General features: G+C 42.7%; 1 protein-coding gene across 1 annotated transcript in view; it reads right to left on the reverse strand.

The window, feature by feature from the left end:
• FREM3 (FRAS1 related extracellular matrix 3) overlaps window positions 1-15,034 on the reverse strand; it is a 124,477-nt gene that overhangs the window by 4,745 nt on the left and 104,698 nt on the right. Inside the window, exons 17-23 of the mRNA XM_084856167.1 lie at window positions 11,656-11,848; window positions 10,009-10,113; window positions 9,254-9,381; window positions 7,627-7,761; window positions 5,626-5,752; window positions 2,101-2,288; window positions 1,855-2,001 (exon numbers count right to left, since the gene is read on the reverse strand). Of these exons, the coding sequence (XP_084712293.1) occupies window positions 1,855-2,001; window positions 2,101-2,288; window positions 5,626-5,752; window positions 7,627-7,761; window positions 9,254-9,381; window positions 10,009-10,113; window positions 11,656-11,848 (1,023 nt within the window). The remainder of the gene's footprint in view (window positions 1-1,854; window positions 2,002-2,100; window positions 2,289-5,625; window positions 5,753-7,626; window positions 7,762-9,253; window positions 9,382-10,008; window positions 10,114-11,655; window positions 11,849-15,034) is intronic.

Here is a 15,034-nt window from a genome sequence, read left to right on the forward strand (position 1 = left end):
GCAAGGAGAGACAAGAAGGCCTTCTTAAATGAACAATGCAAAGAAATCGAGGAAAACAATAGAATGGGAAAGACTAGAGATCTTTTCAGGAAAATCGGAGATATCAAGGGAACGTTTTGTGCAAAGATGGGCATGATAAAGGACAAAGAAGGCAGGGACCTAACAGAAGCAGGTGAGATTAAGAAGAGGTGGAAAGAATACACAGAAGAACTATAAAGGAAAGATCTGAATGTTCCTGATAGCCATGATGGGTTTCGAAGAGGCAGAGGAACTAGAGATCAAATCACCAACATTCGCTGCATCATGGAGAAAGCAAGAGATTTCCAGAAAAACGTCTATTTCTGCTTCATTGAATACGCTAAAGCCTTTGATTGTGTGGATCACCACAAACTGTGGCAAATTCTTAAAGAGATGGGAGTACCAGGCCACCTTACCTGTCTCCTGAGAAACCTATACGAGGGTCAAGAAGCAACAGTAAGAACCGGACATGGAACAAGGAGTACGACAAGGCTGTATATTGTTGCCCTGCTTATTTAACTTATATGCAGAGTACATCATGAGAAATGCCGGGTTGGATGAATCACAGGTCGGAATTAAGATTGCCGGGAGAATTATCAACAACCCCAGATTCGCAGACGATACCACCCTAGTGGCAGAAAGCAAAGAGGATCTCAAGAGCCTCTTGTTGAGGGTGAAAGAGGAGAGTGCAAAAGCTGGTTTGAAATTCAACATTAAAAAAACGAAGATCATGGCATCTGGTCCCATCACTTCCTGGCATAAAGAAGGGGAAGAAATGGAAGCAGTGACAGTATTTTCTTGGGCTCCAAGATCACCGCAGACGGTGACTGTAGCCATGAAATTAAAAGACGCTTGCTCCTTGGGAGGAAAGCTATGGCAAACCTAGACAGCATAGTAAGAAGCAGAGACATCACCTTGCCGACAAAGGTCCGTCTAATCAAAACAATGGCTTTCCCAGTAGTAACGTATGGCTGTGAGCGCTGGACTTTAAGGAAGGCTGAGCACCGAAGAATTGATGCTTTCGAACTGTGGTGCTGGAGAAGACTCTTACGAGTCCCCTGGACTGCAAGGAGATCAAATCAGTCAATCCTAAAGGAAATCAACCCTGAGTGCTCATTGGAAGGACAGATACTGAAGGTGAAGCTCAAATATTTTGGCCACCTAATGTGAAGAGAAAACTCTCTGGAAAAGACCCTGATGCTGGGAAAGATTGAAGGCAAAAGGAGAAGGGGACGGCAGAGGATGAGATGGCTAGATAGCATCACTGATGCAATGAATATGAATTTGAGCGCACTCCAGGAGAAAGCGGAGGACAGGAAGGCCTGGCGTGCTATGGTCCATGGGGTCATGAAGAGTCGGACACGACTTAACAGCAACGAAGTGCTTATAATGTAAGAAGGAAAGAATATCACAGTCTGCATTTCAGGATACATTTGTTTTTTTGTGGATAACCTCCCCCACTCCCCCATGGGACTTAACATTTAATTTTCTACCTTAGTTCTGTTAAAATCAATGGAAGGTGATCACAAATAAGTAAGGTTGGACTTGTCCAATATCCTCTCCCCAGAAAAATGTAAGAGTAGATAAAGCAAGCACATAAAGGGATAATAATTGAGTATGGAAGCATTCTCTGAGAATATGGTAGCTTCTTCACCTTTTGTTTATTAATTATTAAAATTCCCAAATTCGTTTTCTTCTCATGTTATGCTATGAGCACATTTTTTAAAAAAGGTCTGGGCTTCTGAGGATAGTAGGTAGATTTTTAAAAAGTACCTTGCTAGGAACAAAGGCAGTTTGCAAATATGCCATTTCTGGAACATCACTGGTAAAATTTACCTGGAATAGTGGATTTGACAACAGGCTGAATCCATCAGAACCGGGCTGCTTTACCAAAGGGTAACCATCTATGTGATCCACTGCTAGTTTAGCATGGAAGGCCATATTTCCAAACACTTTTGCCTGGGTATCCGGTTGAGCTTTATCCTAGAGAACAGCAATCGAACACTGGTACATTATTATGTTCAGGATTTTAAATTTGACTTACTGTGTTAGAACTGTATTTTATTGTACCAGTGTACATACCAGAATCTTGAATCTGTATAGTAAGGAGGAGGAGTCAGCTAGGCAACCATATTCTTTGTTATCTGGATTGTACTTGGGGACATACCCATCAGCCCCAGTGCACAGAAACACCTTCTCAATGTTACAGATGAAAGACTCGCCTAGATTCTGAACAGGATCCACCATGACCCGGCCATAAATTTCAGAGCCTAAAAAATGAATAAAAACAAAATTTATTTATACTATTTATATTCCTTAGGAACAGAGGAAACTGACTTATATGGAGTCAGACCACTGATAATCTAGCCCAGTACTGTTGACACTGACTGGCAGCAGCAGCTCTCCAGAGTTTCAGGCAGGATTCTTTCCTAGCCCTACCTAGAGATGCTGGGGATTGACCCTGGGACTTTTCTGCATGCAAAGCATGTGCTCCACTACTGAGATGTGGCCTACTTTCAAACACAATTATGTACCTAGGGTGGCTAAGAGAAATGCAATACAATAAAAACAATATACAATATAGTAAGTAAAATAACAAAAATGTATCAGTAACTAAAACAGCGACAAGCTTGTATAGATAAAACAAAATCATAAAACTGTTTAAAAGTTTGTGACACTCCCAAAGCTATCAAAGGTTCTTAAAAGCCCGGGAAAACCAAATGTTTTTGTCCAATTCCTAGATGATAATCCCATTAGCACACCGCTCTTATTGCCACACAATTCCAGAAGCAAGGCTCTTTCACCAGTCGCCACTCACCACCCTTCAGATGGCAGAGGCCCCCGGAGAAAGGCCTTAGTTGAAGATCTCAGTAAGTGGGCAGACTGTTACAGGAGGAGGTAGTCCAATAAACATCTGGGTCTGAAGATGCGTAGGGCTTTAAAATTAAAAACTAGCATTTTGCTCAGAAACATACCAGTAGCCAATGAAGTTGTTTCAGTACGGGTGGGATATGCTCTCTTTGCTCACCTCCCACTAACAGTCTAGCCATGGTTTTATGAGCCAGCTGCAGGTTTCAAACTCTTCAAAGGCAGCCCCACATAAAGTACATCGCAGAAGTCCAGTCTAGAAGCTACTACACCGAGATCACTGAGGCCAGGCTATTTCTGTCCAGGAAGGGTCACAGTTGGTGCATCAGCCTCAGCTGATAAAAGGTGCTTCATCATGCCACGGATGCTACTTGAGTATTGACAAAAGATGAATCTACCAGCCCCCACTCCAGACTGCAAACCTGATCCTTCAGGAACAGTGCAATCCCCTCTACAACAGGTTGAACCCCACTAGGCCAACTCGAAACTCCCCAGAAGCACATATTGGAATTCCATCAGCCTGCAGGGGCAGGCCATTCTAATAGGTCCACTACCCCTGCAGAGGGGAACAAGTGCTGTAGCCCTAAATTTCAACTAGTAGTAGTCTGACAATGACAAATAAGTTACCAAGAAGTCCCTCAAATCCAGATCACCATCTTCTTGTTCAGTCAAAAATATCAAGACAGTCCAGAGTGTGACCTGCTACATGTGTGGGGCCAATGACAAATGAAGACAGGCTCATAGTTGTCATGGCAGCCATAAAGGTCTGACCTGCTTCTGACAAGGTTGTTGGGGTTCCCCAGAACAATTGGTTTGGGAGTCCTCAACACGAAGTCCAAGACAACCCCCATCAGCTCAGGCAGGGAGACTGCTAGGCAGCACGGTGGCTGGTACATCAACAGCAATCCCCACCTTGTCTCTTGTGCTCAACACCAGACACACAGAATTGGTGCATGATCCGGCAGGAAGCTTGGAAAGGGAGGTGCAATCCCTATAGACCACAGCGACACCACCTCCCCGACCTTTGCGCCTATGCTGATGCTGAACTAACAAAATGAGAATTCAGTTGAAATCACGAAGTTTCTGATTATTTTCAGATTATTTTTAATCTAATAAAATAAAGATTATTTTTTCTCAGTACTGAGAAAGTCTAAATATATTCTTTCATATCTCAGTCCCCGCCCCCTCACACCTGCAATTGTTAGCTGGACTGTGTGTATCTCATACCTCCACACAAATATTCCTGAAGCACAGAATTTGATTTGTGGTGCAAAATTCAGCATTATGAGAAACTCTGGTTTTATAAAACACACATTTTTAGGCCTCATGTCTATAAAGATGAGCTTGAAAGTGTGCAAATGATGTCTACGATTAGAAATCAGAGTGTAGAGAGTAGTGCTTCAAGTGACTTTTCCCTCTCATCTCAAGTAGAACCAATTATGCAAAATAAAACATATATGTTGAATTTCCATAATGTATACCAATATTTACTTATTTAGCATTGTACACACAAACCTAACCAGGAGAATTTGAAATCAGGGTTCCAAGTATGGAGTTGACCAATGTTAAAATTGCCTCAGCATATGTAGATCAATACTTTCACATTACTCTTTGTTTAATATTCTTGCACTTTTACGGGACACAACCACATTTTTAGGAGCCAATGAGTGCAACTCTATTCTTTCTCACTAGGGGGCAACCGAAATTCAATGACAGGAGCTGAGGGGGGTTTATTTTGATGTTACAGTCAGGATATTAAGTACTGGTCTAATGGATGATTTTGTTTTCCTAGTGATGGTCTGAGTAACAGACTCGTTATGAACACTGCGAATTCTACTTCCTAATAGAAGTTTTATTCAGTGGCACCACTTCATCTAAAACATTTTTAAACTCAAGAATTGGTACCAAAGTACAAAAAGTATCATATGAATCCGCCTTAAAAATATATCCCTGAATCCTAACCACAATTTTATTAAAGTAACTTTTTATTAAGACATTTTCTTCCAATTACTGCTTGTATGCCCAGAGCAATAATTTTAAAGAAATGACAAGCCTGGTTTATCAGGCTGGCGTCTCTTGTGCTAATTTTGCGTGGGAGAGGTCCTTGAGGCTGGGTATTGTGTAAGACCAGGATAGCCGCCTGGGAACGACTATAGGCCACTGCTGGAGCAAGTCCACTTACACTAATGCTGTTATACTGTCTATTCCTCTGCTGCTCTTTCCACTCCTTGCCATGTTCCTTTTGTTCTAAATTAATGTGGGCAAAGGCGACAGGTCCTTACGCAACACCAATGCATGCAATCTGACCCTCTGGCCAGAACCAGCATCATAGTGGATGCTTCTGCAGCCCAGGCTCCCCTCCTTTGTTGTGATGCCAGCCATCCGGGGTGGATCAAGGCTTGAATTCTCATTTTAGAACCTGAATCCTATCGGAAGACGCGTCTCACCAAAAGAACAAGGAGCTGCTACCTGAAATTCTTCTGTGCAGATATAATGGGCATGCACCAAATAATTAGCATCTGAGACCTTCATTGTAATCAGCCAATGGATGCTGGGAATTCAGGAGCAGAGTAGGGTTTTTTTTTTACTTATTCTGGGATGCTACAGATGGAAATTTAGCCCATGCCTTGCTTTTCATCTTCTATAATAGAAACTTACTACTTAGTCATTACTGACTGATTGTAAAAATGTAGCTTCACGCCAGGGTCTGCAATATGTAGAGGGTAAAACTCTCTTTACCTTCTGTGAATGCAACATCGGTTCCTTCTCCAAATCCCATGGAGCCATCAGATAGCCACAGGTCCTTCTTGGACAACAGAAACATGTGGGTGTTCAGATTAAATTCAGCTGCTACTGGGTCACTGACCTGTATAAAATTAAAGGTTTGGGGGTGAGAACCACTTCAGTTCCTTTTTCTGAAATCCAGCTATAGCTTTCTAAATTGCAGCTCTTTCTTATGTTCACTTGGTACTCTTGACTTGAGCCCTTCAAATAAAGCCAAAGCAAACAGTGCAGCATGAAGCATGTTGTGTGCGCACAAATAAATGCTTCAAGAGCATTTGTTAGCTATCCCATGAATTGTTCTACACACAATACAGGAACATTTGTTTCCACATCACTATCCAATGGAATCGCTTCTTCAAATAAGAGCAGAGTCTGTGAAAATAGGCTAAATCCATCAACTGATTCACTAGAAGAAACAGAGTTTTGTTGTTCATAGTAAGGGACAACAGTCTTGAAGAGGCGCTCGACTCCCCACCCGCAACTTATGAAATTGTCTTATACTGAGTGACAGCACTAATCCACCTGGCTTAGCATTGTCTATGTGGACTAGCGGCGGCTTTCTAAGGTGTCAAAGAGCATTTCACAAGAACATAGAAAGAGCCGTGCTGGATCAGACCATACACCCATTCTGTTCTCACAGTTGTCTATAGGAAGCCCACAAGCCGGACATGAGAGGAATAACACCCTCCTGCACACGTTCCCCAGCAACTGCTATTCAGAGGCATTCTGCCGAATACTGGAGGCAGTCTACAGCCACCGTGACTGGTGAGCATTGATTGCCTTATTTTTGATCCGTTGCATATCCAATGCTTTTAACTGGAAATGTTAGGGACTGAACTTGGGACCTGCTGTATACCATGGACTTGTGCCCCTCCTCATCCCCTTCATTAGAGTCAGTCTAGCTGCTACACATCAGCTGATCCCCCCCACAGCATATGATAATCTCTGGTGAAGGGGTTTGTGCCTGATACCCACAAGCCACAAAATGACTGTGCCAATTTCTGCACTCCTTGCAGAAGGCAAATGAGGGACCAGGAGGATGAACACTGGTGGCACAGCCCAAATCAATTACTGTAATGCAACTCCCTTGTACTAACTAGCATCTCTTCCTTAAGCGCCACTGCTCCCACCTCAAGAGGACATGAAGCCACTACCAAAAATGACTTGTGTCAGGTTTTCTCCCTTCTCTCCATTCAGTTTAGGCATACTTACCTGGGGCTTTCCCCTATCCTTGCTAGCCAATGATATGGAGAAGAGGTGAGGAAATACAACATGATGTCACATGTGGACAGTGGATAGAGTGGAAGAACTCGGCACAGGACTGCAATTTTCAGAAACAGCCTCAAGTATAACATCTAGTTCCATAATATTTACCTAGGCTATTGGCCTGGTTCACAACCCAGAGTATATGTTGTTGTTGTTGAATTGTAGGTTGTTGTTGAAGCACAAGTTGCTGTTATGTGTGAACCCTTTGCTATGGTTTAACTCTGGGTTGTTAACCGCAAACAATCCAGGAAAAGAACCCATGGTTTGTTGTGGGGTGTGAAATCTGGATTGTTCACGGTTAACAACCCATAATTAAACCATAGTGCAGAGTTCATAAGCAACGACAACCCATGATTAAGCAATAACCCACACTCAACTAATACTCTGGGTTGTCTTTATGTGTGAACCAAGTCATGGTCTCTGCCCTGACACAACTTTAAAGTTAACTGAAATATCTAGATTGACTAAGTGTTAAAAAAAAAGTTTCCTTGTTACTGGATTTTTAAAATATGAATGACCAGCTCTTCCAAGTCAGTGGAAAAAGGCAACATGTAACTAGTCCCCTAGTGCTGATGATCTGCATGAGTAAGTAATTAAGCTCAATTACCAAGGGAGTGTATGTAATGTGCCAGATAAATGCAGTCAAAATACTCTGTTAGTTGAGAGCATTAAAATACTGAGTTGTTTTACCTGCTGGAACCTGATATCTAGATCAAAGGTGATTGGCTCCCGTGGGCTACAGATGACATGCTGGGTATATTCTTGGCTGGGTGCGGCAATACAAGGGATAAGTTTCACAGTGTAAGTACCAGAATAGTCACGTACCTAGAAAAACGGGCACAACAACAGAATGTGAACAATTTTCACTTTAAAAGTGCTTTGTTTTTAAAAAAGAAAATGACAACAAAAAGGGGTAGATTTGTCAGTGGGGTCTTCGGCAAACTACAGCTTTGCTCTACCCTTTTGATATGTCTTCATTTGGATTCTCTCCTTTTTATGCAACAGTATGGGTGCTTGTGGGCAAAATATGTACCAAAGCATTGGCTCTTTCTATTTTGCATCTAAGTGATTCTGATAAACACGTGCACACACAACTCTTCTTCTATTCCTACAATTTTTAAATAACATACACTGAACTCAATGGGATGTAGTTCTGACTATATATGCTTGGGATTAGACAAGCTCAGAATGTAGAAATGGGCTTAAAGAAGGTTTTTTTCTTTCCACTTGTATCCAGAGCTAGCAGACAGTTTACATTTTAATTAAGGCAAAACCACCATGCCTTTCTTTCAAGCAATAAAAAATCACAGAGGTTTTTATTTGAAATCAGTGCTGACACACCTTTAAATCAAAACCTTCACAATACTAATAGGCTGTAAATTTGTTCATTTTCTGAACAGAGAATATTCTATATTCCAGATTCCCCAAATGATGAAAGGCAATTTATTTCCTTCTAACAATTAACTGCAGCTTTTTAAAAAATTGTAAATTATCTTATCTTGAGAACAGCTACACAATATCCATACTTTATCCTCAAAAAGACATCTATATGGAAGTTTTGGTGATAAAGCATATTGATTTAAAATTTAGGGCACAACCCTATGGCTGCTAGTCAGCAGCTAGATGGCCATAGGATAGGATGGTTCCCGGGAACCAACCTCAGAGCCCGTCCTCCGAGGTCAGTTCCCTCAGAACTGACCTTCACCCCTCCCCCCCCGTGCTGCCTCATAGGCAGTGCGGATCAGCCCCACACTCCGCGCTCGTAAGAGGAATGCAGAGCAGCAAAACCAGCATGTTCTGGGGGACGGGGTGGGGATGGTGGAAGTGCCTTTCTGACGCTTCCTATGCGTCGTCCGGCATCCGCCCCCCCGTCCCAACTTCCCAAGTTCAGTGGCAGCTGCCTATCCTGATAGGATTGCACCCTCCATCTATTAGAAGTTAAGTGATTCATCATATATGGCCACCATACTGAAATCACTCTGTTGTGGCTTTGGCCATCAAGAGGTGATAGGTGCATTGCACTGGAAATAACATTCTTCATGGCCAGCGGACTTCAGTGGATACTATGTTGGGTTTGCATGAGGAGGAATCACTGGATACTGTGTTGGGTTAGAATATTGAGGACTAATGTTCAAATGCCGATCATCTGTGAAGGTCACTGGGTACTCTTGACAAAACTTGCTGGCAGGTGTGTTGGTCTTGGGCAGCTTACAATTTCTCATCTTCACCAATCATACAGTTATAAGAATAAATGTCGCAAGGGTTGTACACCATTCTTTACATGGAAAGATACTACAGAATACTGCATGGCACTCACAGCAAAATCTGAGACAAATTTCCATTGCTGCATAGGCTGGTGGAAGGTTTGCTCACTTTGAGAAAGGCTCAGTGTGAACGTGAGGCCAGGGTGATCAGCAGACATCACCATGGATGACAGCGAAGTACCTGCCAAAGCAAAGGACACATGTTATGATGAAATGAACAGGCCTCACCTAGCACAGTGTGAAACACAAGGGTTGGATTCAGACATCATTCCCACTAGTGGAAAGGAGGCAGGGGAGAAGGGTGCTGTTTGTCACTTCCTGCTTCTACCCGCAGTGCCTTGCACCCTCTGAAAATCTGGGACAGTATGAGAGATGACGCTGTGAGCTGCGGAGAGAGGTGGGAATCTGCAAAAGCCATCTCCCCTCTTCCATCAGTGGAATCCTTCCACTGTAGCCTTTCCCATGCTGGTGCCCTCCAGATGTTTAAGACTACAACTCGTATAACCCCTGACCATTAGCCATGCTGTCTGGGGCTAATGGGAGCTATAGTCCCAAACTTCTGCAGGGTACTAAGTTGGGGAATGCTAATCCACTGGATTATGGACAGAGGGAGTCCTTCCATTTGTGGAAGCTGAATTCTAGTCCCAACCCATTAATTCATTATTACCTCTGCAAAGAAACATTTTGCTTTTCATCTGCTCAGAAATGCTCTTTGATCACATAAAAAACAAAATCTCTGATATCCAGAAAAATCAGTACTACTGAGGTTTATGTATACCTCAGATGCAAAACAAAATGCTGGTCTTACCTGGGTGAGACATTACAAATTGCCCCCTGAATCGAATCTCAGTCCTGAAATAGACCACCAGCCGCCCTTCATCATTGATCTGCATGCTGGTTGGGTAGAGGGAGCCTAGATGCAAACAATTATTGCCACTATTATACCAAAACAATCATTTAAAAGGTTTGCTGCGTGCAGCACTTTAAAATACAAGCCGCTACATCCCAGCTTATTATGTATCATTTAAACAGCTTCTCTTTTATAGAAGCTGAAAGTGATAGATTTTCAGATTCTTTGATTTCAGTGGAGATATTCTATGCAAAAATAAGGGACTAATTCTGCTTGCCCCCACCCCCCCATGCCGATGTAATTCTGGAGTAATTGCTCCCAAGCAAATAGCACTACATTAATATAAATAATTAATATATAAATAATATCATACAAGCAAAAGTGAGACTTTTCTCAGATGTTATTCTCAGGTGGTTTTTCCCATTCAAAATATTAAATGTACCCTTTGCACCGTTTATCTTATTTCTTAGGTGGTAGTTTTAGGGGAAATGCAACCCTGGGAAATGTCTTAAACACCAAATACATTAGGAAACAGGACTCTAATAAGGCAGCCTTATTCCCTCTTTAAAAAGAAAAACTGTACTAACAAACCAACTTCTACACTTGTGCTTGTCCCAGTCTAGGAGTGAAGACATGTCCCACTTTAATCACTCTGACCAGGTTCACACAATTATGGAGGGAAAATAAGCCATGGTGGCTTATTTTTCCTCCCTCCGAGTGCCAATTACGAGCTGCCTAATTTGCATAATGACCCTCGCTGGGTGCAGGTTGTCATGATGTCCAAACCCGGTGAGAGTGGGTGGCTGGGATGGTTTGTAAACCACCCTGAAACCAATGGCTTGTTCTAGGGTTACTGGTGGGTTTGTAAACCAACCCAGCCATCCACCTTCACTGGGTTCAAACATCAGAGCAACCTGCGCCCAGTAAGGGTAATTATGCTAATTAAGCAGCACATGACAGAATGCGCAGGGAGAGAAAATAAGCCGCCATGGCTTATTCCTTCCCTGATTGTGTAAACCCACCCACTTTCTGCATCATGGTCTAAGACAGTCTTCCCCAATCTGGTGTCCTCCAAGTGTTGGACTGCAACTCCCATCATTCCCAGCCAGCATGGCCATTGGCTGGGAATGATGGGAGATGCAGTCCAACACATCAGGAGGTCACCAAGCTGGGGAAGGCTGACCTAAGAATATGAGAAGAGCCCTGCTGATCAAACCAAACATAAGACCAGCATCTCGGACTAAAATGTCTGTTTAGTCCACTGGTCGACCAGATACCTCTTGAAAGCCCACAACACAGCACGGATGTAACAGCTTTCTCCCACTGTCCCTTCCCAGCAATGGGTATTCAGTGGTATATTGCTTCTGAACATGGATGTCCCATACAGCTATGATGGCTAATAGCCACTACAAATTTGTCTACCCATCCAAACTAGTGGCTAGCTTAGTCACCTGCACATCTGGTGGGTGCTCTTATTGCTTTCTTACTGGTATATTTTTATTTGACTTGAACTCTTTAGGCAGAGTCTCACCCAAGGCATATGACTGCTTCAAGTAGCAAGTTATGGAGCAACTAAAAATGAAGCTGGAAGATGGACAAATTCACCTTGGAGCTCTGCTTCTGGTGGGCTTCCGATGCCATCCTTCCAGAGGATGGCAGTATCATACACAAAGGTGAGCCTCAGTTCGGACTGAAGATCAAAGTGCTGCCAGCCCCCAACAGCAGCTGGCGAATGGAAGACATAGGAGACGTAGAGGGGCACTCGCAGAGTCACATATGACTGAACCAGATTTAACACCTGCAAAACACCAGGGCACTTGGTTATGCTACAACCTATGCTTTGATAGCGGAGATGTTCTGACTAGATCTGGTGGAGTTCATTTCACACCCTTTCTGAGAATGCTATTAAATCTCATCTTCAATCCCTCCGAGTTTTGTTTTTTTTTCAATTTGACAGACATTTTGGCCTGTTATGTATTTATCCTTTGGGTACGTGTAGGCTCCTGAACAAACTTTACGAGCTATGATTAGAAATCCCCTTTGATGCTTTCTGAATGAATTACAGCTTGTGTTGAAGTGTGAGAGAAGGAAACACAGGCCAAACCGAAGCTGGCAGGCAGGCACTCTTGCTGGCTTCTGAGACACAACCCTGGCAAAGAACAAAAACCACCCCAGAATTGATTTGACAGTCATTCCAAAGCATGTGGTAATCTGGGGTTACAGCAAAGTCTCTATTATAGGATTAAGTTGATACTAACGATCTCACATTCATTTGTGACCTCCGGTGCATTTTGGTCCAACTTTCTGGAAGTGAATGGGCAATGACTAAGCTCTTGTTCAACAAAAGATCCTTTCCAAGCATAACAATGCAGATGGATTCTGGGAATTAAACTTAAGGCCTCCACATTTCCCCCTTATATTGATTTCAGAATTGATTACAAATCACATGACAATTAAGGAATGGGCCAATTACAAGTCCAGATACTAAGAGGTACATACTTTGACTTGGTTAGAATCCAAACAATAACCAGCACCCAACAGTGAAAACAGTTCACTACAGTTTTAAACCAATCAGAACTCCCTCATTCAGACGTAACTGGGAACTGTGGTTCATTTAAAACAGGTTTAAAACAGGTTAGTTTAAAGACCTCCCTTTCTTGGTGCATGCCGAAGGAGGAAAAGAGAGGAGAAGCACACAAAACTGTGGATTGCCATGGCTGGTGTGCATAACACTAACAACGGAATTTTATCTTCTAAGCTCAGGGATAAAATTCCACTTTTTAGTGCTATATTTATTGCAGTGAATGAGCAATCACATGCCTCAATTCAAAAAGTTATTTACTTGTGCAGAAGTAGCATATACATGGAGTGCATGCATGCCTTTTTAAAAGCAGCTCCATGTGTCTTGCATGGCAAAGTTGCTTTTTAAACTCAAAGGACAAGGGCTTATCATACAGGAAAGAGGGCTACTCTTTGGAAGAAACAAAAATCCAGTGTACATGCAGATCTTCTAGACTGCATTTGTTAGTGCTGTACAGTTTAAAAGATTATCATGCATGCTAAAATAATGAACATTGTGTTTTGGTCCTATTGATCTTTCAATTAACTTAATTACACTTGAAATAGAACCCACCCACCTCTGACCCTGAGAGAAAACATTGTCTTCTTTTTGAGCAACTTCAAGCTGCAAACCCCAATCACCTACATGTTTTCTAGACGTGTTCCTGCATACATCTAGAGAACGAGGAGGGAGGGTGAAAGGATGAATAGGTTCAGGTGGGTACAGCTGTATGGAGGTGTCTAAAAGCGGGGCGGAGGGACACACATATATACATTTGTAAATAATGAAACAGCTGAACTATAGAATGATCATGATAGGTTAAGAGCAACAGCTATCAGGAATTCTAAGTGGCAAAACATCACACTAAAAATTATCTGTGTGTGATATATGAACCAACAAGACCGCACAAGTGAGTTTTCTATTGTCTTCATTTTGCTTTGCTTATAGTTATGAAAGAACTGTTGATTTTCAAACAAGATGCAATGTCATTTCTTCATTGAGTTAGCTGTCAGCTTTTACCATTCAATGGAATGTTGCCAAGATTTAGGTTGAGAACTAGTCCTGCCATGCACTAGTTAAAGACAGATGAGATTCATCCATCATTTGTTTTCTTTCTCTCTATGGTGGTGTGTCTGCATTACTTCAAATCAGTACATCATTTCCACACTGACACACAACCAACCAACATTATCTGCTCTGGGATCCTTAGGTCACTAGCATTTCTGTGGCACAGCAGTACTGTTGGTGTGGTACCTCTCATGCCACATCAATCTTGCTCAACAAGGTGAGCCTCCAAACTATACATTCAATCAAATTGTTTTGAGTTTGTACACAACCAATCTAATAGGGTCGTGTTGAGTTTTTGAGAGTTGATGCACATAACTGTCATCTTTATGGTGGCAGTTTTTCTTCTGCCTGCAGCAGTTCCTTTACTCCCAAGCAAATGGACTGTCTGACTTGCTCAAAACTTGCAGAACTTGCATTGTGCCAGCATTCCCATTCAGGAGATCTGTGATTATTTGCAAATCAGGGAGGGGTCAATAATTCATGGCAGAGCACATGTTTTGCATGCAAAAGTCCCAGGAAATTCAATTCCCAGCATCTCTAATCAGGGCTGGCTCCAGAGAGTGGCAAGGTTGGGCATTTTTCAGATCCCCACAACCAGCAGAGGGCCACAACCCTAACAGTGCTATCAGTTCCAGTTTGCACAGAGTATTCAAGAAGATGCACCCACCCTAAGAGAATCCTCAGCTAGCAGGTCCATCTTCCAGCTTAGAGGCATCCACTGGGCATACCATACCCGAGGCCCATAAAATCATGGAACTAGCATGTTTCCAGTTACAAGGATCTTAGGGAACAGGGCAGGGAAATATCTTTGCCTGGTATCTTGGAGAGGTGTTGTTAGTCAGAGTAGACAATACTCAGTTGGTGGATCAATGACGTGAGCTTAGTATAAGCAGCTTTGTGTGTTCATAGCAGCTCTTCTCAGGGCAAATTAAAAAGGAAACCTGTTTGGCATAAGAGGGCGCAGTTGCCACAGGTGCAAACCAAAAAGCCAGCTGCCACATGAGCAAGGGAGTCAGGTTGCCATTTTTGAAACTAATTTGGATGTACTGTAACAAGCATAAAAACTAACCATGGTCAGTTCCAGCAATCACACTGACATGTGGCTAAGGGGCAACAGGTGGCTTAATGGGGAAGGGAAGCAGGGAAGCTTGCAGCCACCCAGGAGATGGCACAAAAGAACTGGACCCAACATCTGCGTTTGCCAGTTCACGAACAGACCTGCATATCTTCAGCTATATGGTAAGCCTTATTTTTCAGCGCTCTTCCCAAAGAGTCGGTTTGCATAGCAACAATCCCAAACTGCTAACAAGGATCTTCTAGTCCAGCTCTGAGTCCCACTGCTGCTTCACCAGCCCG

Source organism: Heloderma suspectum, chromosome 5 (genome assembly GCF_057233095.1).
Source record: "Heloderma suspectum isolate Gila_16-S chromosome 5, 16-S_ref, whole genome shotgun sequence".
Classification (NCBI taxonomy): Eukaryota; Metazoa; Chordata; class Lepidosauria; order Squamata; family Helodermatidae; genus Heloderma; species Heloderma suspectum.